Source organism: Heloderma suspectum, chromosome 2, assembly GCF_057233095.1.
Source record: "Heloderma suspectum isolate Gila_16-S chromosome 2, 16-S_ref, whole genome shotgun sequence".
In the NCBI taxonomy this organism is placed as follows: domain Eukaryota; kingdom Metazoa; phylum Chordata; class Lepidosauria; order Squamata; family Helodermatidae; genus Heloderma; species Heloderma suspectum.
The window spans coordinates 152,979,293-153,004,808 of record NC_139459.1 but is presented as its reverse complement, the minus strand read 5'-3'; the positions used below and the strand labels follow the sequence as shown (position 1 = coordinate 153,004,808).

The 25,516-nt window shown below is 46.1% G+C and overlaps 2 protein-coding genes across 4 annotated transcripts in view; one reads left to right on the top strand and one right to left on the bottom strand.

Annotated features, from left to right (window-relative positions):
* Positions 1–12,698, bottom strand: part of CLSTN3 (calsyntenin 3) — a 43,783-nt gene extending 31,085 nt beyond the window's left edge. For both annotated transcript variants that reach the window (XM_084835234.1, XM_084835235.1), the window contains exons 1-3: positions 12,432–12,698; positions 4,151–4,273; positions 1,813–2,008 (exon numbers count right to left, since the gene is read on the bottom strand). In XM_084835234.1, coding sequence (XP_084691360.1) covers positions 1,813–2,008; positions 4,151–4,273; positions 12,432–12,510 — 398 coding nt within the window. In that variant the 5' untranslated portion in view covers positions 12,511–12,698. The remainder of the gene's footprint in view (positions 1–1,812; positions 2,009–4,150; positions 4,274–12,431) is intronic.
* Positions 12,699–15,153: 2,455 nt separating this feature from the next.
* On the top strand, positions 15,154–25,154 carry RBP5 (retinol binding protein 5). 2 transcript variants are annotated; one of them, XM_084835232.1, is made up of 4 exons: positions 15,154–15,429; positions 16,360–16,538; positions 21,280–21,381; positions 24,930–25,154. In XM_084835232.1, the coding sequence occupies exons 1-4, from the start codon at positions 15,357–15,359 to the stop codon at positions 24,981–24,983; spliced, it is 408 nt and encodes a 135-aa protein (XP_084691358.1). In that variant the 5' UTR covers positions 15,154–15,356; the 3' UTR covers positions 24,984–25,154. The 2 variants fall into 2 exon arrangements, with proteins under 2 accessions (XP_084691358.1, XP_084691359.1); XM_084835233.1 differs by having other exon boundaries at positions 16,405–16,538; positions 24,930–25,147.
* The last annotated feature ends 362 nt before the right edge of the window (positions 25,155–25,516 follow it).

Sequence of the window (25,516 nt, the reverse complement as noted above, 5' to 3'; positions counted from 1 at the left end):
CTGGAAGGAGTAATATGAGGGTGAGGAGAGTGGACTTTGCATAAGCTCAGAGGCATTCTTCTTTGTTAATATAATATGTTTTATGGCCGGCCCATGGCATTTAAAGGTTCCAGGGCTGAGTCATGTGCCACTGGCAAGAAGAATCCCAAACAACACAAGGATCACTTCAGGGTGGGAATACTAGACTCACACTTTCCCAGATTCTCCAGAAACGAAATAGGACAGAAGAAATCCAAACCTGTCAATGTCAATAGAGGTCTCAGTAGATGCCAGTTCAGAAGGCAAGAAAAAATGAGCACTGGTTAAAATCCCAAAGGAACCTGTGAGAGCTTGCGTGGTGTAGTGCTTAAGAGAATGAGCTGTAAGCCAAAAAAAAGGGGAAGGGCTGTAGCAGCTCCTTACCTCAGTGGAGGAGCACATGGGCTCCTTCACATGGGGCTTTTATCCTGCTATGGAGATTGCCTACTCACAGAAGTTTGCGGGTCCTGTACATGACGCAGCCCTCCTCCAGGGAACCTCCCGGGCTTTGTGAGCTATACTGCGTTGTCTTCCATGATATCGAAAGTCTTGCATTTTCCCTCCTCCCACCATGGAGTGGATATAAATGAGGGTATACTGTTCAAAGTCGCTTTTATTGTAAATAAAACAACAGCACCACTTGTGGCTTTGTAATGAAACACATAGAAGTTTAGTGTGTGTTTTTAAGCCACGTGGAAAGGACCCAATCTAATCTCACAGAGATTCCGGAAGCAGAAGCCCTGGTAAATTGCAGGATTTTTAGCCTTGCATGATGAAGCCCCATGTGTTGTATGCAAAGTTTCCAGGTTCAATCTCCAGCATCTCCAGGCTAGGCCAGGAAAGATCCCATCTAAAACCCTGGAAAGTTACTGTCTGTCAGGGTAGAGTAGTCAATACTGGGCTAAATGGTCTGACTCCATAGAAGAGAGCTTCCCATGTTCCTATCTCCACTTCAGATTTCACCTTGGCTCTGAACTACCTGGGTGGCCTTAGATAAGCCACTATCTGTCAGCGTCAGTTCCCACAGCCCACCACACCCCAGTGCAATTGAAGGGGCCCAGTGCAATATCAGGCTAATAATATTAATCTCCCTTACAGGACTGTTGTAAGGATTACTAAAGCCAGAATTGCACATTATGAGGGAATGAGTTTCCAACCCTGTGTTTCCCTCATAATGCTACTGGGGGGGGATGGGACATTTTCTGCAGAGGAGGGGGTCCTTAGCCCTTCCCCTGCACATCAGTTCTCCCCAACACGTGTCCCTTCCAGGCAATTTTAAAACTTATTTTCTGTAACCATGCTTTGAAGTAAGCCAGACCGGGGCGGGGTCTAAGAGGGGGGCATTTGCAGAGCAAAATCAATAGGCACAGGAGAGGTTAAACATTCCTATTATTGCTGCTACCGGTTCTCTCCTGCAAGTATCCCAAACGCAGGTTTGGTAACACATTTACTAAGATAACATGTAATTCCAGCTTTTTGAGGACAAAGAAAAGTTCTATATTAATGCTAAGTACTATCATTGTAGGTAGTATTCTACAGTGACCACATTAAGTAAATTTACTGATAGCAGACGAAAAGCACCACTAAAGCTAGGCTACATTTTTTAAAAATTATCTATGCTATATACTTTTAAACATCCCACAGCAATCTAAGATATTGTGCTTTCCTAAATGAAGAGTAATTTTTCAGGGCTCAGTCCAGGACATTGTCACATATGGTTTTCCTCTAAGAATCTTGGCAGGTTAAGGGGAAAATAACAGCAGCACTCTAAATCCAGTAAATTTTCAGTCTTACTTGTGGGATTTCTTGGTGTTGGCACCATCTGGTCCTTCACCACAGTCATAGGCCTGGATGGTGAAGGTGTGCTCCTTGTGAGCTTCACAGTCCACTGGCTCTTTGGCCCGGATCAGTCCCTCCCCTGTGGCTTTGTCAAGGATCACTGCTTCAAAAGGCACCCCTGCCCCATGGATCCGGAATCCACATATTTCACCTGGTTCCCCAGAAGAAGAAACAGGAAAAGAGAGGAATACATAGGAAAGAATAATATAGGAAGCAAGCGTTTCCTTTTTCCTATCAGCCAGCCCTCCTCCACTCCACCCTCCCCATTGGCAAGAGGCGAGGCGAGGCAGCTGCCTCAAGCAGTACATTCAGACACTAAGGTGGAAGACTGAGGGATCTTACCCAGGGCCAGCCCAAGACATTTTGCAAAGGACAAGATGGAGACCCCTCCCCATTCCATGCACTGAAGCCAGCTGGACTAGCAGTTTAATCTTACTTCAACAGTGGTGTGGGTAATGTCCTTCAACAAACAAAAGGCAACAGGCTAGTTTAGGGGCCCAGGACAGGTTCTGTGGCATATGCAGCTCTGTCCTCCAACAGAAGAGAACAGCCAAGGAGTCGAGGAGGAACAGCAGGAGGCTGCTTACACTGCCACCCAGCATCTGCCGCCTGAGGCAATTGCCTCACTCTTCCCAACGGTAGAGCCAGACCTGATCTGACCTATACATGGACAGATTCCATGAAACAGTTCTCCTATGTAAGCCCCATTGAAATGAATGATAGTACTTTTGTGTAATTCTTGTTGAATTATCCTGGTGCAGGATAATTTCTCAGTAGATTATATTCCATTTCAGTGGGAGAGTACCATATGGATTTTCCACCTCAAACATCAAAATGTCTTAAGCCTGCCCAGCTTCTCAACACACACTAGTTTTCTGCCACACTGGACCACCTCACACAAAATGGCTGCCACGCAGATACCGTTTGAAATTGCATCCATGAGACAGCTGCTCCATGTAGCAACCAGTTTATGCAGAGCAATTTACCACATGAATAGGTCACTGGCACATGAATTTCCCCCAACACTACTTATGAAATATTTCTGTTGGTGGTTCATTGCTAGTATAGAGGAAAGCCATATAGCAAGCTCACTGCATGAAATTGGCACCATATCTCCCTACCTAGGTCCTAGCACTTTTCCCACACACACAGAGCTATGCTCTTGCGAGCACTGAGCATGTACACTGCTGCACACAGATAACAGACTGGATCATGCCCACATTCTCTGAAGCTTTTAGGGCCAAACTAGGCATGATGTTAAGCGTGTGACTGGCCCTTGCATCCTTGCTTTTGGTTTATTAACAGCAGCCACAAGGGGAGGGATGCAGACTGGGACCACTGTGGGAGCAAAGGATTAAATCCTCTCTTTCCCCAAACTGATCCCAATCTGGATTTGGGCCTCCTGTGTCTGCTATTTAGTGAACAAATAACAGCCACGCAAGAGCCAGTCACTTGCTGAATGTCAAAACCAGTGGTGTAGTGGTAAATTTTGGAGTGCACAACAGTTCCCATACCTTCCCCACCACCACCAAGCAGAGTCCAAAAATTCAGGCTGCTGTGTTTATCCATTTCAACAAACCAGTTCTAGCAGTTTTATCTCCACCAGGAGCAGGTCTTTTGTTAATTGCCCATTCAAGAGAAAGCCACCCCAAAATACTTTGCATTTCAGCAGAAATGCTGGGAAAATTTATTTATTTCTGGGAAATATTATATGTATTTTATAAATAAAATAAATTGATTTTATTTCCCCCCAGCTACTGTGAGGATTGCAGCTAAATTCAGAGGGAACAAGAAAGTTGGAGGGACGGATGGGGTGGAAGATGGTATCGGCATCACTGGTAATAAAAAGAATGTTACTGCTGCCTCCCTGTGAGCCCTGGCTCCACTTTACCACTGGTCACATCTAGTTTAGCCCTTATGCAAAATATAATGAAAAATGAACTAACAGTATGACACCCAACTTTTCTGTAAGAAATGAGCCTGCTCCTGCCTTCTGGCCAATGAATGTAAAGGCACTGGGATAATTGACAGGCAGGGCCGTTCGCACTTATTTTAACAAACGTATTACAATTTTATTACGCCAACAGTATGGATTAAATCAAATAACTTTAAAGTAAACATATTTTGCTAGTTGCATTCAAATTATGATATCTTCCCCCCAGTGTAGCCTTAGTACCACCACTACCAATTTCTCATAACAGACTGTGGTCTGGATCAGACTAAGGCTGTGCAGACATAAGATCTAATACCGGAATGATTCTGCTCCTCTCCCTCCTCCCACTCTTCCACATACCTGCATAGCGCAATGGAGCATCCTTGTCCAGAGCAAAGAGTGGGGGGTTTAGCAGGACTGTGTTGTCATTCTCCATGACGATGCCCTGATATTCAGCCTCAATCCAGGGCTTGTGCTTGTTGGCTGAGAGAGTTTGGAGTGTAAACAGGATTAAAATCAGTCACATCTATGTACTGCTTGACATTCACTATCTCTCTCCTCACACTTTACTGGTAATATTGCATCCCCCTTGTACCTTTCCTCAGGATTCATTTGTACCCTTAACAAGAACAGAGCAAGCAGCTGAAAAAAAACAAATTCCACCCCACTGCCTTCCAATCCAGCTAAGGTTAGTAATGAGTATGGTTATGATCCTTTGCACAATTGATTGGGAGTGTATCATACCAAAACCAGTGGGACTTATGTCTGAGTAAACATGGATGGGATTGGGATGCACATCCAATTGAAAACAATGGGATGTAAATTTGTTGCAACTAAGGGATAACTAACTTTAGATGGACTGGGAAAACAGAATTAGGGTTGGCACACTAACCTATCGACTGGTCAAACATTGTTAAATATTCCAAGAATGCACTGTGCAGGTGGCAGCTTATCTTTTAAATTTTATTAAGGCGTCATTTCTTAGCAATGGCAGGAGTAAGCACTGCAGCAGTCAGGGGCAAAGCTAGCAGCATAGCAAAGCTTCTCCTACTGGCTACCTGCTAACTGCAGACATCTCCAAACGTGAACATACATTGATTGATTGGATTTGTACCCTGTCTTTCCACCAAGAAAATGACACTCAAGTTGGCTAAACATATAACTGTCATCAATGGCAAAGGCTACTGTCTTAGACACTAGGCCTTGGGGTGGGCAACTTGTGGCCCTCCAGATGTTTGGGCCTACAACTTCTATCATCCCTCACCATTGGCTATGTTGGCTAGGGCTGATGGGAGTTATATGCCAAAACATCTAGAGGGCCACAAATTGCCCACCCCAACTTTCAGACTAGGCCAAGGAGAACTGTAGACTGTCAGACTAGGCCAAGGAGAACCAGGAGTGCTTCCGGATGGATGACTCCTAGCCCTACGAACTAAAATACATTGTACAAACTAAAATACATTAGCCTTCCTCCTTAACAGATTTTTTTGTGGAAAGAAAAAACATGGAACAAGCTGTGGGGAAATATGAGAGGGTTACCTGTGGAAGATGACCCCCCCCCCATAAAATTCTGCAAGATAAAAAGCCTCATCTGGAAACAGGATCATTGCTAGGTACTTCAAAGTTCTGGGGAACAGGCCCATGACACTATGTTGCATGTGTGTGTGTAGGCTGAATCCAGGATTTGCCATCCATGGCCCAAACAGCTCTGTTCATGGAAGGGGCCTCTGCCTGATTTTCAGTGGTTTCCCCTCCCCGCTGCACCACAGTTCACTCTATTCACCAGGGTCCCCTTACCCTCTGTGTAGCATTTCAAGGGGGATGGAGGGGTTGCCATGGGGAGGAGGGGATGGGGAAGCCTGCTTCCGCCAGCCCTGTTTCACATGCCTAAATCTGAATCCAACCCATTAAATATGTATGTGTGAATGTATATATGCAAATTTAGAATTACTAGAATTTACTTAAATTTCAACATTAGCAAAATAACAGTGAAATAAACAGTGAGCAATTACAGCCTCCCTCTCTCCCACACATACAGACTTAATTGTAGTGTTATATATCCCACACAGATTAAAGCCTCAGCATTCTTTTTTAAGGTATTAGGCACTGAACACACCTGTGGAAAGAAAACTACAACCAGACCACCTACACTGGCCTAGTTCACACAATCACTGCAGCTTAAACAAGCCACAGTGGCCACGGTGCATGTCAGGCACCATTTGCCTAATTGCCCACCCAGGCACAGCTTGTCAAGTCATCCGAACCTGGGCAGCGTTGTTTGTTGGAGGGTGAAACAACCATGAGGGAATCTATTTGGGAAATTAATTGGGGTGACCCATGATTTGCCCTTGGCTTGCTTTTAGATTAACACTCCCTAAACATTTTGAAACTCCATTTTGATGCAAACATTGCCTGGTGTGTGTGTGTGTGTGAGTATAAAGGGGTTCATTAAAAAAAAAAACCACACACACCATTCTTTTGAGCATTTTTTCACACCATTACGAATTACTTGTAATTTAAGAGGAAATACTAATTTAAGATTATCTGCGATGGGGTACAAATTAATTAGAGATAATTCTTTTGAGGTGATTTGGATGAGAAATTAATTGGCTGGCTTTGCCCTTCTGTGAAATTTAAATGAATCTAAGAATTATTTCTACACTTACATATAGAGATATAAATTAGCACATGCAACTTTTTATGCAGATTTGTGTCTTATGGGCCCTGATTGGAAATGGAGAGGGCAGAAAGAATTCCCCAGGCCAACTGGCTCCTCTCAGAGGGGGAGCACTTCAGAGGAAAAGGGGGGGGCGAAGGGAGGGAGGATTGTACATACTTCAATTAACTCTATGATGTGAGATGGCTGAGGGCTTTTTCTTTCATTTAAAAGCAACAACAACTTATTTTAAAGCCCTGAACCTTCTGGCAGCAGCATTCTGCAAGCAGCCTCCCCAGAACTTTCTGGAACATGAGGTCACAGAGGCCTTATCCTCCTTTTTGTATAATCTGCTGCCTATGGCTATATGGGAAAATTTAAAGGTGGAGGGGGGGGGGAAGAAGTTTGTGGAGGCTAATTAAATCCTTTGCTGTGCTGAAGCCAGTGAGCTTCTGCAGAAGTCAAAACTTCCAGTTTGGAGGCAGTAAAAACAGGTGCTGTTTTACAGTTTCACTGGGAACTCTTCCTGCCCTTCTCCCTCCCTCTTCAAATTTCCATTGACGGCAAGCTCCCAGTAGTAGATGTGTAAGCAGCAGAGAGCAGCCTACAATAAAAAGATCTAGTTTGCATGTAACACTAAAGCTCTTACACAGAATGTTCAGAAGGGGAGAAACCAGCAGAAACATTAGAATAATACTTTTTGCCAGTTTCTTCATTTGCCCCAATGAGAACTATACAAGTTATATGTAAATTCCAAGGGGTGTTGTTGTTGTCACCATAATCTGGCTGGTTTCCAGTCTACAGCATATATACTTCCTTACGAGCCATTCAACTTGCTATGCTTGTATATTGGGCTTTCACTTTAGATCAGGGGTGGGTAACTTCTGGATCGCTAGATGTTTTGGTCTACAACTTCCATCAGACCTAGCCAGCATAGTCAATGGTGAGGGATGATGGGAGTTGAAGGCCAAAACATCTGGAGGGCCAAAAGTGGCCACCTCTGCTTTAGATGCTATAGGCATGTATGGCAGGGGGGAGAGTAGAAAGGGAGGGAGAGAGAAACAATGAGCAAAATGTGGAAAGATACCAGTGTCTGCTAAAGTTTAAAAGGCTGCTACCTTTATGCTACACCCCTACTGGTCTGCTAAGGGAGTGAGTCCAAAGATCTCCTAGTCAATGCAAACCTATTGAACTCAGAAGGAAGAGGCAGGCTTGTGTTAAGGCAGATGAAACATTTGGAGCACCTCAAAAGATTTGGGGCATATGCCCTAGGTGTGCCTCTTCTAACAATGCCCATGTCTGGAAGCATCCCTGGTTCAGCCATGAAGCTCACTAGGTGATGTTGAGCCAGTCACTCACTCACAGCTTAACCTACTTCATAGGGTTGTTGAGAGGATAAATGGAGAGGAGAACACCCCATTTCAGGGCCTTCTGCCAGCTCCTGCTGGCAGGAACACTGCTGATGGTAGGTTTCCACCCATTGAGCTCTTAGCTGCAGAGTGATGGCCTCCATTGGCAACAGAACACCCCTGCCAGTGGAGCTCCTGTCAAACCCTGACCTCCTCCACCAGGCAATGTTTAGGATTGTACTCTTAATTGTTACATTTTTCTTAAATTTAATTATATTGTTTCACAATAGCAGCTATCTAATTTGTTGTAGGGTTGTTGTAGTAGTAGTTGTAATTAATGCAAGTATGAAACCTATTGATGAGTCTATGTGGCTCTCACAATATCAAATCTTTTAACATGTTTGGCCATTATTTGACCAGGTAAATGACCAAACCAACACAGAATCTAGACAGTGTTAAAAGATCTCTATATTACATTTCATTTTACACACACACATACACTCACTCACACAGAGCTGGCCTTAGGGGTGGGTTAGGTGGGCCCTTGCCATGGGTGGCAAGTTGAAGGGGGCACCGAGTTGGGCTTGGTGGCTCCATGTTTGTCAAATATATTGCCTGTAGTGAACTAGGGCAAAAAAATCAGTGACTTCAACCTCTCTCTTTTTTTTTTTTCAAACTTCCAGCAATTAGCTTTGAAGTATGTTTCTTTTTCAATGTCCAGTTTGATCTCATTTGTTCTACATAAAAATCAGTGCAGCACAGTTTTACTTTGCTAGGTTTTGCAATTCCGCACAAGCCACATAACTTGGCAACGCTACAAAACTGACTGGCACTATTTATCCTCAGTCCAGCCCTGCACACACCATTCTGCCCAGAAAGAACCTCAAACTGCTTCACAACATAAAATAATAAAAGTAAGATCATGAAATTAGTATTAAAATAACTTAATAATAATAATTTTTAAAAGCCCAATACATTTTATTAAATTTTAAATCCCATAATTTGAAAACCTGGGAATTTTAACCTTGCATTCAGATAAAACGATTAAGGACCTACAGAGGTCAAATCTGGGGAGAGCTATAAGGAACACAGCCCATTTGCACTGACACAATAAAAGGACTGAAAACAGCTTTTAAAGGCTCTATAAAAGACATCAGTCACCATCACCTCAGCAGTTCCATCCATATACATGCATTTTCTCTTTACAGGGTTATATCCATTTTTAACTCTACAGGAAGTAGACCCATTGAAATGAATGGGACTTAAGTCAGGCTAACACTGGAAACAACCTGTAGAGTTTCATAAGCAAACAGTCAGGTCCCTGCCCCCACGGAGCTTACAACCTCAATTTCAATAGTGGAAGACACAACAGAGGAAGAGGCAAAAGACAGAAGGGGCGAAGGTAGGCAAATGCATTTACAGATAGTTAGGCTTCATTTCATCTGAAATGAGGATAAAAGGTTAAGCCAAAGACTTGAAGGAAAAAGTGCTGTTTGAGGAAGCCCTAATATACACTCCGCTGAAATATCTTCCATTTTGGTCTCTGTCCCCTGCATCTATCCCAGCCCCAGCATCCCTTACTCTGTCCTGACATGTGCCATATTCCCTTTGGCCCCTCCTCATTGCCTGAAGTGCTAATCTTATTGGCTGGAGCCAGTCCAAACTCAACACTGAGGCAGCAACCAGCAGGAGGCTCCGAAAAATGTCACAGGCCCAGAAATAGCAAATCAATCTTTATCACACAACCTCCAGGGCAGGGAAAACAGAGGCGGGTTGGCTTAGAGAGCAAGCAAGGGGGAAAAGCCATTATAAATTAATACTCCCTCCCCACCAACCAATCCCTGAACAACTGGGTCTCTGGGATTAGATCACAATGGCCTAGTTACAACCCCCATCTCTCCAAGCTTATCCTCCACAGAGACATGGCTCCATCCATTCACAACTGAGCAGCCCTATGACAATTGTGGAGACTTCCAGAATGGGGGCTGGCTAGTTCTGGAAAGCACCTTGGACTGAATGTCCCCATGTCAGAGCCCAGGCCCTGCCACAGAGCATCCACTAGTCTCATGCAGGTGGTCTTCTGATAGGTTACTGATTTGTGGGAAGGGAATGCCGTTTGGATTTTTCACCTCAGGTACCAACATGGCAGTCCTGGTGCCACTGGGCTTCCAACCAAATGATGCAGTATGGCTATCCTCACATGAGAGAAGACTTTGTGTGGACCAGCACCTCGAAGGGGTCACCTGTGTGTGACCACTGCAGCTCAGAAAGTGCCACGAGAATGCAGCAGCCATATGCACAGCCCCCACGTGGCAGCACCAGTGCGTTCAAGTGGTGCCTGCACCCGAGTGTAGCCCAACTATAAGCAGAACGTGGGCCCTGAACCTCCCGCAGGGCTCTCATGGGGCGCCGTCCGCAAGCACAAACCAGGCTACTGATCTTTGCCTGTTCCAAGGTTGTCGAACAGCATGGAGACAATTAAAAGAAATTAAATATCCTCCCTCTCTCCTAGCACTAGGACCTGTTGCCACCTAGTGAAACTGGTCTGCAGGGCATTCAGGACGGAGAAAGAAAATCTTTCTTCACAGAACATATAAGTCATGTTATGGAATTCACTACCACAAGATATGATGATGGCCTCTAGCTTCCATGGTTTTCAAAAAGGTTTTCAGATTTGATAGGATAGGATAGATCAGATTATCATATCAAGAGCTATTGACACTTATAGCTGAAATGTATGCCTTGGAGTTCCAGTTGCTGGGGTCAAAAAACAAGGACAGGCCATCACCTTCATGCTCTCCTTGTGAGCTTCCAGAGGCATCCAGTTTGCCATTGTTGGAAACAGCATGCCGGACTCGATGGTGTGATCCAGCAAGGCAATTCTTCTTATGCACCTATGGACACTGAGAACTAGACACTGAAGGGCACCGTTGAATGGAAAATATGCCTTGAAAGGCTGCAGTTTGGGACTATGAAGCACTGGTAGGACTTTGCAGTCAGCCCAGGCTGAAATAGCAGGAAGGATGCAGGTCAGGTCTGAAGAACATTAGACGTGCAAAACCTGAGATCAAACAGCATAGGGTCCAACAGTCTGGGTCAACGGACAGGAATCAGGATATCTATTGTAGCCAGGCTTGATTTCAGGACTGACATACAAAAAATCCAGCAAAAAAAGAAAGCTACTGCCTCTCCTTTCTTGTCAGTATGCAGCCAGTACACCTTGCCTTGCCTGCATGATTTGCTGCTGCCCTGTATACCCTGTAATGCAAAGCTCCACCCCCACCCCAAGCCCCATTTATAGTCCTTGTTTTGGACCTGAAAAAAGGGGCTTGTTGCAATGCAAGGTACCCCTGTTGCTGGGGCAACAACAGGGTGGTGGAAGAAGAAATCCTTCACTGTTTCCATCAGCCACTTGAAGAGCCCTTGGCGATTTCTTTAGAAGAAGCTCTTTATCAGAAGACACAAACAGATTCCTACCATAAACCAGTCATCAGTGGTTGCATGTGTTTAGAATCAGTTATCAGGGAGAGAAGAGAAAGAATATCTGTTCCACTCTATCTGCAAAATCAACAGGCACACTGAATCCTAATGCTGCTGCATAGCTCCCCCTCCCTCACACACACAATTTTTAAGGGAGGAGAACAGTGGGAATAGAAATCAAATGCTCCTTCACACTTCCCTCCCTCCCTCCCTCCCCCCCCCACCTGCTTGCTTGGGGAGGGTGGTACAGGTCTTCTCCATCTCCCCAGAATGTTTAGACGAGTTTTCCCCCCACTTCCCTCAATTCGCTCAGTTCTCCATTCCACAGGAATACTTTATTTTGTGCTGCTGCCTACAGCCATAGGTCTACTAACCTACATCTCCCTTTTTCTCGTACACAGAGCTGCGTGTGCTCTATGTCCATGCTTGGAATGTTGAAGCTGCTTGGCAGTAGCATGTTCTCCATGTTCAGCAGTTCCCCCATTTATACATGCAACGCTCGCCCTCCCCTTCCCCCACAGATTATAGATTTCTCCATCATTAGTAAGACAGATAGGCGAGCAAACCGAGACCGAAGGCTGCAAGGAGACAATACCCAGAGATGGGAATGCTGGATTACTGATGCACAGGGGCAGAAGCACACGCGCAAGGAGATGGACAACCACCTCGAGAGAGAGGGACCGCTCAAGAAGCCACATCACGTTTTGATCAATACGGACTGGAAAATCGGCAAAACATGGATGGGGCAGGGCTGGGCGTGTGCCTGGGAGAGAGAAAATGACGATGGGAAGGGGATGAGCAGCGACGGGGGTCCGCCTAACGCAGCCGCGCGGGAGAACGGGAAAGGGCGCTCGAAGCTCCAGAAGGAGAGCAAAAGGGGAGGCGGCGGCGGTCGAGCCGGGCACAGAGGCGACAGCGGGGGAGCCGGCAGGCTGGCCGCGGCACCGGGGGCGCGGAGGTTGGTGCCAAGCCCGTTTCTCCCCCTCCTCGGCAGCCCCGGCCGGATGGGACAGGGGCTTAGAAGCCCGCAGAACAGCTGCGCGCCGCATCCGACCAGATGGCCGGCCGGGATCAGGCAGGCGCGGCTGGAGCTGGAGCCCTCCGCCCGCCCGCCGTCCTGCGGGAGCCGGCAGTCGGGGCGCTTCCCCTCGCTCACCTTTGTTGCCGAAGGCGAAGGAGAGGAGGAGGGCGAGGGCGAGGAGGGCGAGGGAGACGCGGGGCTGCCCCCAGCCCATCTTGCAGGAGCCCCGAGGAGCGCGCCGGGATGCTGGAGGGCTTGGCCGGCTGGCGCTGCCCCGAGGTCTGCTCCCGCCGAGGCTCTGCTCGCGACGGCAGCCGACTGCTGGGGAACTCCGGCGCGCGGGGCAGGGCGAGCTCTCTGCCGCTGGCTCGCGCTGCCGTCTCTGCCCCAGCCCAGCCCAGCCCCTGTACTGCAGCATGATGTCAGCAGCGCCCAGCGCTGATTGATGGGCGCTCGCAGCCAATGCGAGTGGCGCCGGAGCCAGGTGCTGCAGGAGAGGGAGGGGACCACGATTTGTTGGGGGGGTGGAGGGCGTGAGTGGGGCGGGTGTGCGCGTGTGCGTGCGCACCGCTAGGCGTCGAGGCGGGCGGAATAAGAACTTCAGAGGGACTTTGGCGGAGTTGGGGGCCGTGAAACCTCCTCCTTCTCCCCCTCCCCGCGCCCTTTCTCCTCTCTGCGGGTGGTGTGGAGCTCGGGACAAGGGCAGAAACGCACATTGCTCGCGTGCAGTCCACCGGAATCGAGGAAGGCAGGGCACTGCTGGGAGGACGCTCACCAGGGCACGGAGTCTTTCTTGGCCCGGACAGCATCAACGTGCTGCTATGGCGCGTGCACCGGGGATTCACATCGTTAGGTGTGTTTCTCCTACTCAGGGGAAGCCGGGGGCTCTTGTGTCAGTAGGGCAGCGAATCCACGCTGGGTTTCAGTCAGAACCAGTCAAACTCCAAATTGGCTATCCAAGGTGCTGAACTCGTTTGGGGGATGGGGTCCAGCACTTTGGATAGCTCCTTTGGAGCTCTGGCTGGTTCTGACTGAAGCCCAGAGTGGATTCGCTGCCCCGCTGACACAGGAGCCCCCAGCCTCCACTGTTCCTACCCTTTAGGGGTAGGGGTAGGCACTGGCATGAGGAAGTTCCCAGCAGCAAATCGAGGTGTCTTCCCTTCTGGACAGAGGTAAATCTACCATATTGCTATTATGCAGTGCCAACAAGTGCTAGGTGCTCTATAGGACAAATGTTGGTTCACAAATGGATGTACCTGGCTTGATCTCTCATCTGCCAAATGCTCAGCATTTGACGTCTGGCAGATAAATGTGTGAACTGCTTCCACTTGAAAAATATTCCCATGACATCAGGTGAGATGAAAGCTCCTATCTGTAGTGGCTCGTTAATGCAAGATACCACACAATATGTGCTGCCATCAAGTGATGAACATGAATGTGTGAATCAGCCCATAGCAGTGATATGGTCCCAATGGTGGGAGTCAGTCTGACCCAAGACATTTGGCTCTTCCAAGAAGCTGCACTGTGATCTGAGATCCAGGAGCTCCTGGACTGTTGCAGAGGATATTGGGGTGCCCATCAAAAGCCTGGCCTGATACTGAAGGCTCTGTCTGCAGCATGTTACATCTATAATGATTCTTTCACATATGCAGCCACCCAATGATGTCAGTGTGCATGTGTGAATCAGCCAGAACAAGGTGTTGGATCGGTAAATGGGGGGAGGGCATATGAGGCAGCATGGAAGAAGGCACACAGAGGCAGCCTATGATCGGTGTGCACATATGTGCTGGTGGAGGAGAATGGCTCACTTCTCTGGTGCGCATTCACTAGGTGACCTCAGGCAAGCTGCTGTCTCTTCGCCTCCCATCTGCAATATGGAGATAATATTGGCCTGCCTTACCAGTGTATATTAAGGATTTGTGAAATAATGCATGTGACGTGCTTTGAAAACTCAGAAATACAGTATATAACTTTGAGACATGCAAGGCTTAGCCATGGAACCTATTTTCAGTGCCAGGACTCTTCAGATATTACAGAACAGTGCCTCTGAGTATGTGGGGAGTGGATTTTCCACCTCTTGGGTAACTCTTGCCACAAGACATCTGGGATCAGGGGGAAGGGCCTTTGGATAACTTTGAAGGAGGATCACATGCCAGCACAACTTTTTGCTGTTTAAAAAACTGGGGCGCCAGCTCCACTCGCAGCAGGTTTACAGTGGCAAAGCTGGGCAAAGGAGCAAGACCAGTGGTATAGTGGGCGATCCTCTGCTCCCTCACTTGGTCATAACTCCCACCCAACTGTGTGGGCCTACTTCTGAGTAAGCATGCCTAGGATTGGGCTGCAAGGCTGTGAGGTGGGAAGTCTCGGGTTCCATCATCCACTCACTAGGTAGCTTTAGAATAGGCAAACGGCTCTTCTGAGAAAGGGCTCTTCGTCCACAATATGGGGGTGATGGGGCGAGACTGACCTGCCTTGCATGGCTACTGTAAGGACATGGACCTTGAAGAGCGCGATGTAAAAGTGAAGTTGTTGTTCGTCGTTATTAGGGCAGCGCAAAGTGTTTCTGTCGAACACTCTGCGCTGCTGTCATAATTATGACTAATCACTTGCAACTTGAAAGAAAGTTTAAAGTTATGCGCGCGTGTGTGTTTCCTGTTTTTTCGTTTTTAATCCCAATCTGAGGGGAAAGGGAGAGAGAGAGAGAGGGAGGGAGAGGGAGAGGGAGAGAGGAGGAGGAGGGAGAACGCCTTCCCGGCTCCTCCCGCTCCCCCCGGCGCCCCGCGCGAAGTGACTCTTACAGTGGCGGAGCTCTGTTCCGCAGCTGCGCTATATAAACCGAGGCTGAGGGGCAGCAAGCGGGAACGGAGAGCTGATTCAGCGGCGTAGGAAATAAACTAACCCGCCGGGTCCGGGCGGCCAAGAACTCCAGCCACTGCCGCGGCTCTTGCCTTCTGTTCTGTTCCCTCGCCGACTGTTTCACACGCGCCACTTCCAGCGCCTTTGAGCCTCTCTGCCGCTGCGGCGCTTTCTCTTTCACGGCCCTCCTTCTCCTGTTCTCTGATGCCTCCCAACCTCACCGGCTACTACCGCTTCGTCTCCCAGGACAATATGGAGAATTATCTCCGCGCCTTGGGTAAGTACGCCTCGCGGGCCAGTGCCCGCTCTCTCTGCCTTATCCCCACCCTCACGCCCAACTTGCTGAGAATTTTATCTATAACTTAAGCCCCCGAAACCTGATAACAAATGCCGGGGCACAGCTTTGGAGCATGTACAGGTAATATTTTTAAATACTGGCTTGGAACATGTGCAGAGTGATTTCCAAGTCTGAAATAAATTGGTGCAGTTGGGCCCAGTCATACAATCGGGGGTTATGAAGGCAGATAACCAAGACTAGAGGGCGCTACTTTCTGGCAGAGTTAGGCTCTGGGACTTTGCTTTGCTTTCCTTAAAAAACAAACATTTTAATCCTTCTAGGCATTTATTGTCAGCGTCTTAATTACATTGCGGCTTAGTACTTATATAGCACTTTCAAGTGTTCCACATACAATATCTTGTTGTAACCTTTACCACAGCCTTATAAGGTAGGTCTTTACTCCTGTATGCCGGAGGAGGAAGAGTGATTTGGTTAAGGCCACCTAAGGGATTCATGGCAGACATTAAATTTAAATGGAGACTTCCTAATGTATAGCTCATCTCTTAGCCAGGGAAACTTTTCCTAGGGCAAGTTGGTGAGGAAAATGCATATTTATTAAAACAGTTATGTTTAAATAATATTTTATGTCCATTTTTATTGTGTGTGTTTTACTACGCTGTGCTATTTTGTATGTCCCGTCCCCTGGCTGGGATAGGGGGAGGTAGGGTATACATTTAAATATCTGAGACGTTTGCATTCCTGTTTTCATTCCTCTTCCTTACCAAGATGGGGTAAATATTGGGTAGTATATGCAGCTAGGGATGCATAACAAGAGCATTGCTTTATGCATAGTAGTAGTTACTGTCCTCCCTGTACGCACACATCCCGTCCTTGCCAGTCCTACCTATGTTCGTATACCATCTTGCTTAGACATCAATGTCGCTCTGAGGAAACTGGTCTGTCTTCTGAAACCAGACAAAGAGATAATCCACACTGGAGACCACATGACCATCCGCACATTAACTTCACTTCGGAACTATAACATGGACTTTGACCTGGGAGTTGAGTTTGAAGAGGACTTGGGGCCGGTGGATGGACGCAAGTGCCAGGTAAGCAGTTGAACTTGTGACTTCCAAAGTAGAACTATGTTGTCTACATTGTTTCCAATGCCCATGAGTTGTGCTGGATCAGCAGTATTCAAAGCCTGGATTTCTATCTATCGGACAAACAGAAAGAAGGCCATTCATGTGTTATGAAATAGCTCTGATTCGTGTGTACTGGTTAGTCATATGAGTGGTCTAATCCCATGAGCAGCGATTTTTAAAAGTACTCTTGGAAGACCTAGTGGCAACCTCTGTCTGTTGAGGGTACAGGGATCCCTGCTCATGAGAACTTCGGATGTGTCTTCTCTCATGTTACAGTGCTCACTGTTCTCACAAGTTGTTAATGTAAATTGGGGCTTATTATGCAAAGTAGGCGCCAAGTTAGGTTTGCACAACTTGTAGCTGGTGGGAACTATATTGTGCACTGCTACATCCTTGACAATTCTCCCCCCACCCCCAACACACACAAACATACACATCCCTTCTTGCAGTCCCAGGCAGGCAGCAAAACAGAAGACTTCTGGAACCCCTGGCTGCACTCAGCTTGGAGGACATTCTCTCAGCCTCCTGCACTATAGAGCTGCCTGGCCATGGTGCTACTGCTTTGAGGGACAGCCACAGAACACAGTTCCCAAAGCAAGTAGCAGAATGGATGAGTGGGGAGGTGGTGGGAGGTTACAGAAATGAATGAAAGAAAAATGAAAGATGAAAAAAATTGGACAACTAAAAAATAATGAAATACAAAGGGTGAAATAAAGTGTGTGTGTGTGTATGTGTGATTGGTCCCCAGCCACCAACCCAACACCTCATGCAGCCCTTGGATCCATACAAGTCATCTACCCACAGACCTAGAGCGTTCACCAAAACAGCCCCATGCTTGGTTATTAGTTCCCAGTTCCATATTTGTGTGAAACTTTGAAATAGAGCTCAATGAGTAAACCTAATAAGGGCCTGATGTTTATCTGCCCTGCACCCCAAACTAAACAAGGATCACCTCATATCATGTATCTCCATCATTGGGAGATGATTCCCCTCAAGAGAAACAATAATTGTCTCCAATCAAAAGCATCATTTTTATGCAATTGAGTTTAATGTGTAATGACTCGAGATGACAATTACAAATAAGGAAATGGAGGCATGAACCCTATAAGCTTTTGTTGTTCAGTCGTTAAGTCGTGTCCGACTCTTTGTGACCCCATGGACCATAGCACGCCAGGCCTTCCTGTCCTCCGCTCTCTCCCGGAGTGTGCTCAAGTCCATATTCATTGCATTGGTGATGTTATCTAGCCATCTCGTCCTCTGCCGTCCCCTTCTCCTTTTGCCTTCAATCTTTCCCAGCATCAGGGTCTTTTCCAGGGACTTTTCTCTTTGCGTTAGGTGGCCGAAATATTTGAGCTTCAGCTTCAGTATCTGTCCTTCCAATGAGCACTCAGGGTTGATTTCCTTTAGGATTGACTGATTTGACCTCCTTGAATCCTAAAACCACACATCAAGGAGAGTGTTCTCTACCAGATGGCACTGGGTCCTGTCTGGCCCAAAGCTTTCTGTACATGCAGGGCACTGTCAAGCATGGCCCCCATGCCAACTACTGGGTATGTGCACTCCAAATTAAGGTTTGGGCCACCCCAAATCATTCACCTTTATTCTTTTGTACATATTTTAGCTATTACTGGCATGGGGCACCATATTTGACAATGCCCAGCTGTGCCTTGAGAAAGCACTGTCATTTTAAAAGCTTTTTTCTTTACCTGTGGAAACATACAAGGCTGATCTGAGTCTAGCTTAGTGGTTAAAGAGGCTGAGCTCTTAGCTACAGAAAACTTTGGGCAGGGTGTGATTCAATACCATCTGCTACAGGAGATGCTCCTGGATGTGTGCATCTATATGATTTGGGATGGCCCAAAGCCTATTATGGGCTGCACAGCCCCAGCTTCTATCTGCTTTGGGAATAATTCATGCTTGAGAGTGCCCTGCATGTGGAGAAAGCTTTGGGCCAGATCTTCTGGCTTCACATGGGACACTCTGCTGGGCATGTGGGTGTATCATTTGCGGTGGCCTGAAGCTAATTGTGGGGTTCATACCCCCGTTTCCTTATTTATAGTTGTCATCTGGGATCATCATGCATCAGTGTGCATTGCACAAGAACAAATGTTATGACTGGGGAGAATTATTGTTCTTCTTGAAGGGGACAGTTTCCAAATGACTGAGATATATGATAACGGGGTAGTTCTAAGCCTATTTCAGGGTGCAGGGCCCAAAGCTTTCTTTACAGGCAGGGCACTGCCAACATGGAACACTGTATCTTCCACTGCTTCCTTGTCACAAACTTATTAGTGTCTTTGGTTATGTAGCCTACCTAAAACAGTGCAGGTCACTAACTGAAATCTTAGCCTTGTGAAAGCTTTCCATTGTGCACATTTGGACAATCTAGTGCTTTCACAGAAGTATCCCGTGCTACTTCTCAGCTTCAAGAGCTGGGTCCATTCAGGTGGGCAGTTAAAACCTCTCTGAGGTAAGCATTTCATTCTTAATCATTTAAGGAGACTTTGGATTATACACATTATTTCTGCTGCTAAATATATTGGATTACTGGATACACTGTGTGTTTTGAAGTTTGTTATGCATATACTGCACTCATGATTTTATTGTACTATGGATGTAAACATTAAATTAAAGTCAGTTTTATTTATTTTATTAGGCATTTCTATCAGTTCTTGTATTCCTAGGGTAGCTTACAGAAATCCAAGATAAAAGTTTCCAGCCCTTGGTGAAATGTGTTCATTTTATACCAGGCAGCAGTTTTAACATCTTCCACTAAAGAGACAGTACACTGAACAAAGATCTCTGACCCTTATCTTAAATCAGGGGTGTGAACCTTTTAGGCCCAAATAGCCACATGTGATGTGGGTCGGGCCCCACATGTGCATGTGCGCGTGTGCGCGCACACACACACACACACATATATATATATATAAATATATATACACACACATGCACGCATGCACCCCAGAGATCCTGATACAGATAGCTCTTTCCTCACTGGTAGCAGTGGTATGAAAAGTGTGACCTGTATGAGGATCTCTGGGGGAAGGAGTGGACAGAAAATTGGTGGTGGAAATCTGGCAGCAGGAGGGGTCAGGCACCTGTTGGGGACGGCAGATAAGATCTTTGGGGGCACATAGTGTGCACCCTTGTCTTAAATGCATTGTTTATTATGTTTATATCCTCCCATTCCTCCAAGGAACTCAAGGTGGTGTACATGGTTCCCCCCACCCCATTTTATCCTCACAATAACCCTGTGGGATAGGTTAGGCTGATGAGAGAGAGAGAGAGAGAGAGAGAGAGTTCACCCAGGGAGTTTCATGCCTAAGTGGGGATGTGAATTTGGGTCTTCCCGATCCTAATCCAGCATTTTAACAGCTCTACCACACTGGCTTCCATATCAAAACCTAGAAAATAATTTAAAGAAAAGCCATAGAATTGAAACCACTGAACTAACTCTGAGTCCAAGTGAGCAGTCTTGGGCAAACAAAACGTTCATCAAGACAAATCTTTGAAATCTTATCTTCTGACATACACAGTATTTGCTTATTTACAGTATTTTTACCCCATTCTTTAGCTAAAAAGCCACACATAGTGGCTTACAAAGATTAATAATGAGACAGTCCCTGCACTCAGGCTTAAAATCTAAAAGCTATGACACAAAAGGAAAAGGGATTGAGAGGGAGGAAGAAAAAAAGCAAAACTCAGGCACCAGTTCTTAGTTTCAAAGTTCATATAGGTGTTCCTTCTGGCAGACAGGGTGGGGTGAAGCAAGCTCCCTGCAGCTGCTTCTTCTCTGGCTGATGCATGGCACCAGTTTGGTCTCCCCCTTGCCATGATGTTCATATTGGGAGGCATATGGTGCCCAGTGGCCCTTGGTTTTCTAGCTGATGGATAAGTGGCTTGTTTGGGATATTTGTATATCACCTTTCAGCCAAAATGGTTGCCAGGATGATTTACAAATGAGAGAGAGAGAGAGGCATATTTTCATCTCTGCTGAACTCTCATCTCCCTTTTCGTTCAAAATAAAGCCAAAAGCACCCTTGGGGTGCCTAAAATAGCATTTAGAACATTGTTCTGAAAAGAGACTGACCATAAAAGCCCTAGACTTCAGAGCCATGCAGAAGCTGTGGGTATAATTTAGTTTAGATTTTTAAAATTGGAATCACTTATTGTCCCCAGTAGGTCTTACACAATTTCAGGACCACAGTAACACTATTCTATTTTTAGTCCAAATGGCCTTTCCAGAAAGCAAAATTCTGAGATATTGGTAAGATTTGATAATATACTGCACTTACATTGTACTTTTGAGTGTTCAAACTTCTTCACATACTTACATTATCTTGTAATTACAATAATCCTGCAAAATAAGTCAGTATTACCCCACATTGCAGCTTGGGGAGGGGGTTGAGCGAGAGTGTGTGGCTTGTCTAAGGTTTCCTATTGAGTTCATGACAAAGGTGAGATTCAAACCAGGAACATGTCAGTCTCTTACAGTACAATCTCATACATGTCTACTAAGAAGTAAGCCCCACTGAAGTATATGTATATAGGATTGCAGCCTTAGGCGCTACTTGTACTAGATTTAATTGGCTCTATTTTATAGCAACTGATATCATATGTTCCACCTCATTCTGCAACTGAAGGCATATTCCCCTTTAGCTAATATTGTTGCCTATCTCTCCTCCCCCCGCCCCCGTTTCAGACAACTGTCTTTTGGGATGGAGATCAGCTGGTCTGCGAACAGCGAGGAGAGAAACAGAATCGGGGCTGGAGACACTGGCTAGAAGGGGACCAGCTGCACCTGGTGAGGAAGGGGTCCCTAACCAGCTTCCCACCACTACCACCGAGGAAGTCTTTAGGAGATGCGTGGGGGGATTTTCAGAAGCTCAGAATGGCTCTTCTTCCCTACCTCCAGCCTTGAAAAGCCCAAGCTAGGCCCCATGAGTTATGTGTGCCTTTTCTGACAGTAACGGCCCCTTGACAAAAACATCCTTCCCAAGAGTTCAAAAGTTGACTTGGCTGAGCTCAGTGGGAGCCACCCATTGTCCTGTCTCTTCCTTGCAATTTGACCAGAGCTCATGGGGTGCTGTGTAAGGAAGAGAAGCAATTAAATCAAACATAACATTCCTGTGTGTGATACTTAAAATCTTAGAATTAGTGCTGCCAAACAGTGTGCATGTCTGCACATGAGTTTCCTAATCACCAGTTCAACAACACTGGTAAGCAGTTTCTGGGAAAAACTCATGCCATGTTCCATAGGGTGGGGGTTGGCACATCTTTCTGAGGTACGTATTGTCCATGCATTTCCCACCCTACCCCCTCTGCTGTCATGTACGATCACTGCTTTCTGTGCTTGTGGGGAGCAGATGTGCTGAATAAGTGTACCAGAATCTGGGAGGGTGGGATCAGTTGCAGATTCTTGTACCCTGTAGACAGAAAGGTGGAAATAATGGTAGGGTAAGAGAGAAAGGAGGCATATCACACTGAAAAGTGGAGCATGAATCTCCATCTTGTATAGAGCGTCTTGCACTTCAGTGGCAGACTTACCATGTGGCAAGGTGAGGCAGCAGATTCTGGGTTGCATAAGAGCAAATATTTCACAGGAATAGAAATATGTACACTGTACCCAAGAGTTCAGCTACAAAATAGGCTTATTCAAAGTCACAACATGCATATGTTGTGTATGTGTAAGGGCCTCACGTGCACATACGCATACAACTCTGTCTCTCTGTCTCTTGTGTCTCTCTCTCTCTCTCACTCACACACACACACACACACACACACTCCACTAATTCACTCACTCAAATCCAACTCCTGCCTAAAAGCATTTCAGAGGCCTGGCACCTGCTTTGATTAGTTAACACTCTTTCCAGATATCTCAGTTCTCAAGCCACCCAGCAGCTGTCCAGGATCCTGGTTCCTAGCCATTCTCCCTCCTCTAATCCATGCTCTTGCTGAAGGATCCTGACATCCCACACTCTGTTACCTGGAACCTTTTCAGGAAAAAACAGGAAAAAAGAGGGAAAATGCTCCAGGAACAGGTTCTGATTTATATTTGCTGCCATAGTAGCCCCATTCCTAGAAGACCTCTGCCTACTTCCCAGGATGTTCAAGCACTGCTTCTATCCTAAGACATTCTGGGAACACTGTAGGAATGAGACTTCTCTGGCAGGGAATATAGAGCCTGTTTCTAGAGAAACTTTTCTTTTCCTGGTTTTTTTTTTTCTTGCCAGTCTGGGGGGCTGCCAGACAGGGCTTGGGGGGCAGCCTGCAGTCAACACATTTTGCACCCCGCTTTAAAAGTTAAGTAAGTAATTTGGTAACTACAGTGCCACATAATTTATATCAATAGCAGTAACTTCACTTTGGATAATAAAGCCATGGTTCTAATGATGGAAGAGTAAAGAAGTACATATTCTATTCATTAACTTTAAAACATATACTGATAGAATTGTCTCACAGCAGCTCTTATCAGTAAAATGCTGATACAAAAATGTTTCCATTGCCAGATATACTTTGGCTCATTGGTCTTCCTCAGCAGCAAACAATATATGTGAAATAATTCCAAACACAACGAATTGCTCATCTTCCAGGCAAAAATGGCCGTTGGAAATTAACATGGGGAGCAATCTTATATGCAGGGTCTGAGAGGGCATAGGATATTTCAGATTCCTAGATCTAAGCCTGGAGACAGCGCTCTGACCTCAGAGCTGGGAATCTGAGCTCTGATCCCCCTCCCCCTCGCCACAGAAAGAACCACACCGGCTGGCCTCCGAGGTCAGGAATGCAACCTCGGACAGGGAGAAAAGGGGGCGTTGTGGTGTGGGGAGGGGAAGAGATCGGAAAGGCCAGGATATGAGCTATCCTAAGGCCTCTACAGCCTCCTTGCCTCCCCCTCTGAAGCATTTTCACTAGATGGGCAAAAAAGCCCATCTAGTGAAAAATACAGGGCAGGAGGACACAGAAGCAAAGAGAGCCTCTGCTGCGCCTCCCGCTCTGCACTGGAAGATTGCAAGCCACCAAGTTTGGAGGTTTACAATAATCGAGGGCAGAAGCAACAGGATTGTACCCTTAGGTACTAAAATGTGTCAGAATCAGTGGTGCAGTTAGATAATGTTAGACTCCATGGTCTTGCCTCTGCCCCTTTAGATGACAATATGTTTTGCTTCAAAACATGGTAAACCACCCCTGTGGTGTTTGGGGGCCTTCCTGCTCATCCTGTCAAGAAGGGCCCTGGACCTCTGTCCTAAAGTTCTGCCCTCATGGCACCACAGCACAGAATGAGCTCTTCCCGTATTATAAGAAGAACCTAAAGACAAGACTGTAAAATTTTTTATTCTTAAGAACAAGTGGACCTGGAGGTGCCATTAAGGGAGGGAGACAGATTTGACCCAAGGGATATCATTCACTGGGAAATTCTCCTGAACACATACCACTGAAATGAACATGAGGTGTTACAAGAATGCACTTCAGTTGAATTTCAGTTTCCTTCAGTGAAACTTGTGCCGGAGCATTTTCTGCTGGGTTATACCACATACTAATAGTGGGGATGGGGTGAGATGGGGTTACATTCCACTTGAGGCAACAAAATTATTGCTGCAGGATGTGGGCACACAGCTCTTTTAAAGCCAGGTGGGGCACTCCGGCTGGGCAATGAGTTAGTGCAAGATGCTTCAAGTAAGACTGCCATCTTGTTAGCCTCTTTTCCCTCTCCCTTTCAGTACATATGTAATTATTCTTTTTTAGACTTTAGAGCATCCAGTATTCAAAAGCAAACACAACAAATGCTCTTTAAATATACTGATTCCTTGCAGTTCAGTGCTTATAGTAGGCCTTTGAACCTTGCTGTGAATCTTCCCCACTCCCCAATATCTTAAATTTCTGTCCACCCTTGGTCTAGAAGACCACCCTCTCCCAGATAGGCCACCTTGGTCTTTACGTTCTGAGGGGGAAGCCTTGCGTATGGTACCAAGGTCTATTGGTGTTCACTTGTTCGTGGTGTGGAGGAGGACCTTCTCCATTGTGGTGCTCACAATGTGGAATAAATTCTCCACTGAAATCAGGTAGGCTCCTAGTATGGAGTGTTTCCACTGACAATTAAAGGTGCTTCTTTGCCTGGGCATTTTCCTGACTGCTAGCATTGCCAGTTACCCCTGGACATTTTGGTGAGATATTTTACTGTTTTATTATTTTATTGATTTAGTTTTATTGTATTGTATTTTATTTTATGAACCGCTTTGGGATTTTTTTAAAGATGAAGAGTAGTATATACACTTTCTTTACAAAAAATGCTCTCAAGGTTGCAAGCATAATGGTGCTTGTTTTCCTCACTCTCCCTTTCTCTTCTCCTAGCGCATGACAGCAGAGGATGCAGTCTGTGTCCAGGTTTTTCAGAAAGTGAAGTGATCCCCAACATAGCATCTGCCTAGTGCTAACTCCTGGATGAAACAGGCCTTAGAGCTCAAAACCAGAACCAGAATCAAACAACCAACTTCTTACTCCACGTCCTAAACTTTCCCTTTTGCATTAAAATACAGTAACTAACATGTCTGAGTAAATGTGTTCTTGTTAAATGTGGTAGGTGCTGGTTTTTCTTACTGAGTACGAAGACAAGTAAGCAATGTACTACAGATCAGCTTCCCCCTTCCACTTAAGAGGTTTTCTACACCGGGCATGTGTTGTGCATGCATCATTCCCTACTCATGGTTGTTTATAGGTTCTTTAGATGATGCTGTGACCCTCCAATTTTGCTTCTGTTTATAAACAGCAGTTTGGGCAAGTTTTTTTAGAACAAGGGAAGTGGGGTATTATTTCTGATGGCAGAAAGTGAAGTTTCTACTTGTGTATTGGTGCTATTCTGCTATACCATATTGCCACCTAGAGGTACCATGAGTAGGGCATGATGAGTGCACGATAAATGCCTTGTGTAGAAAAGCCCT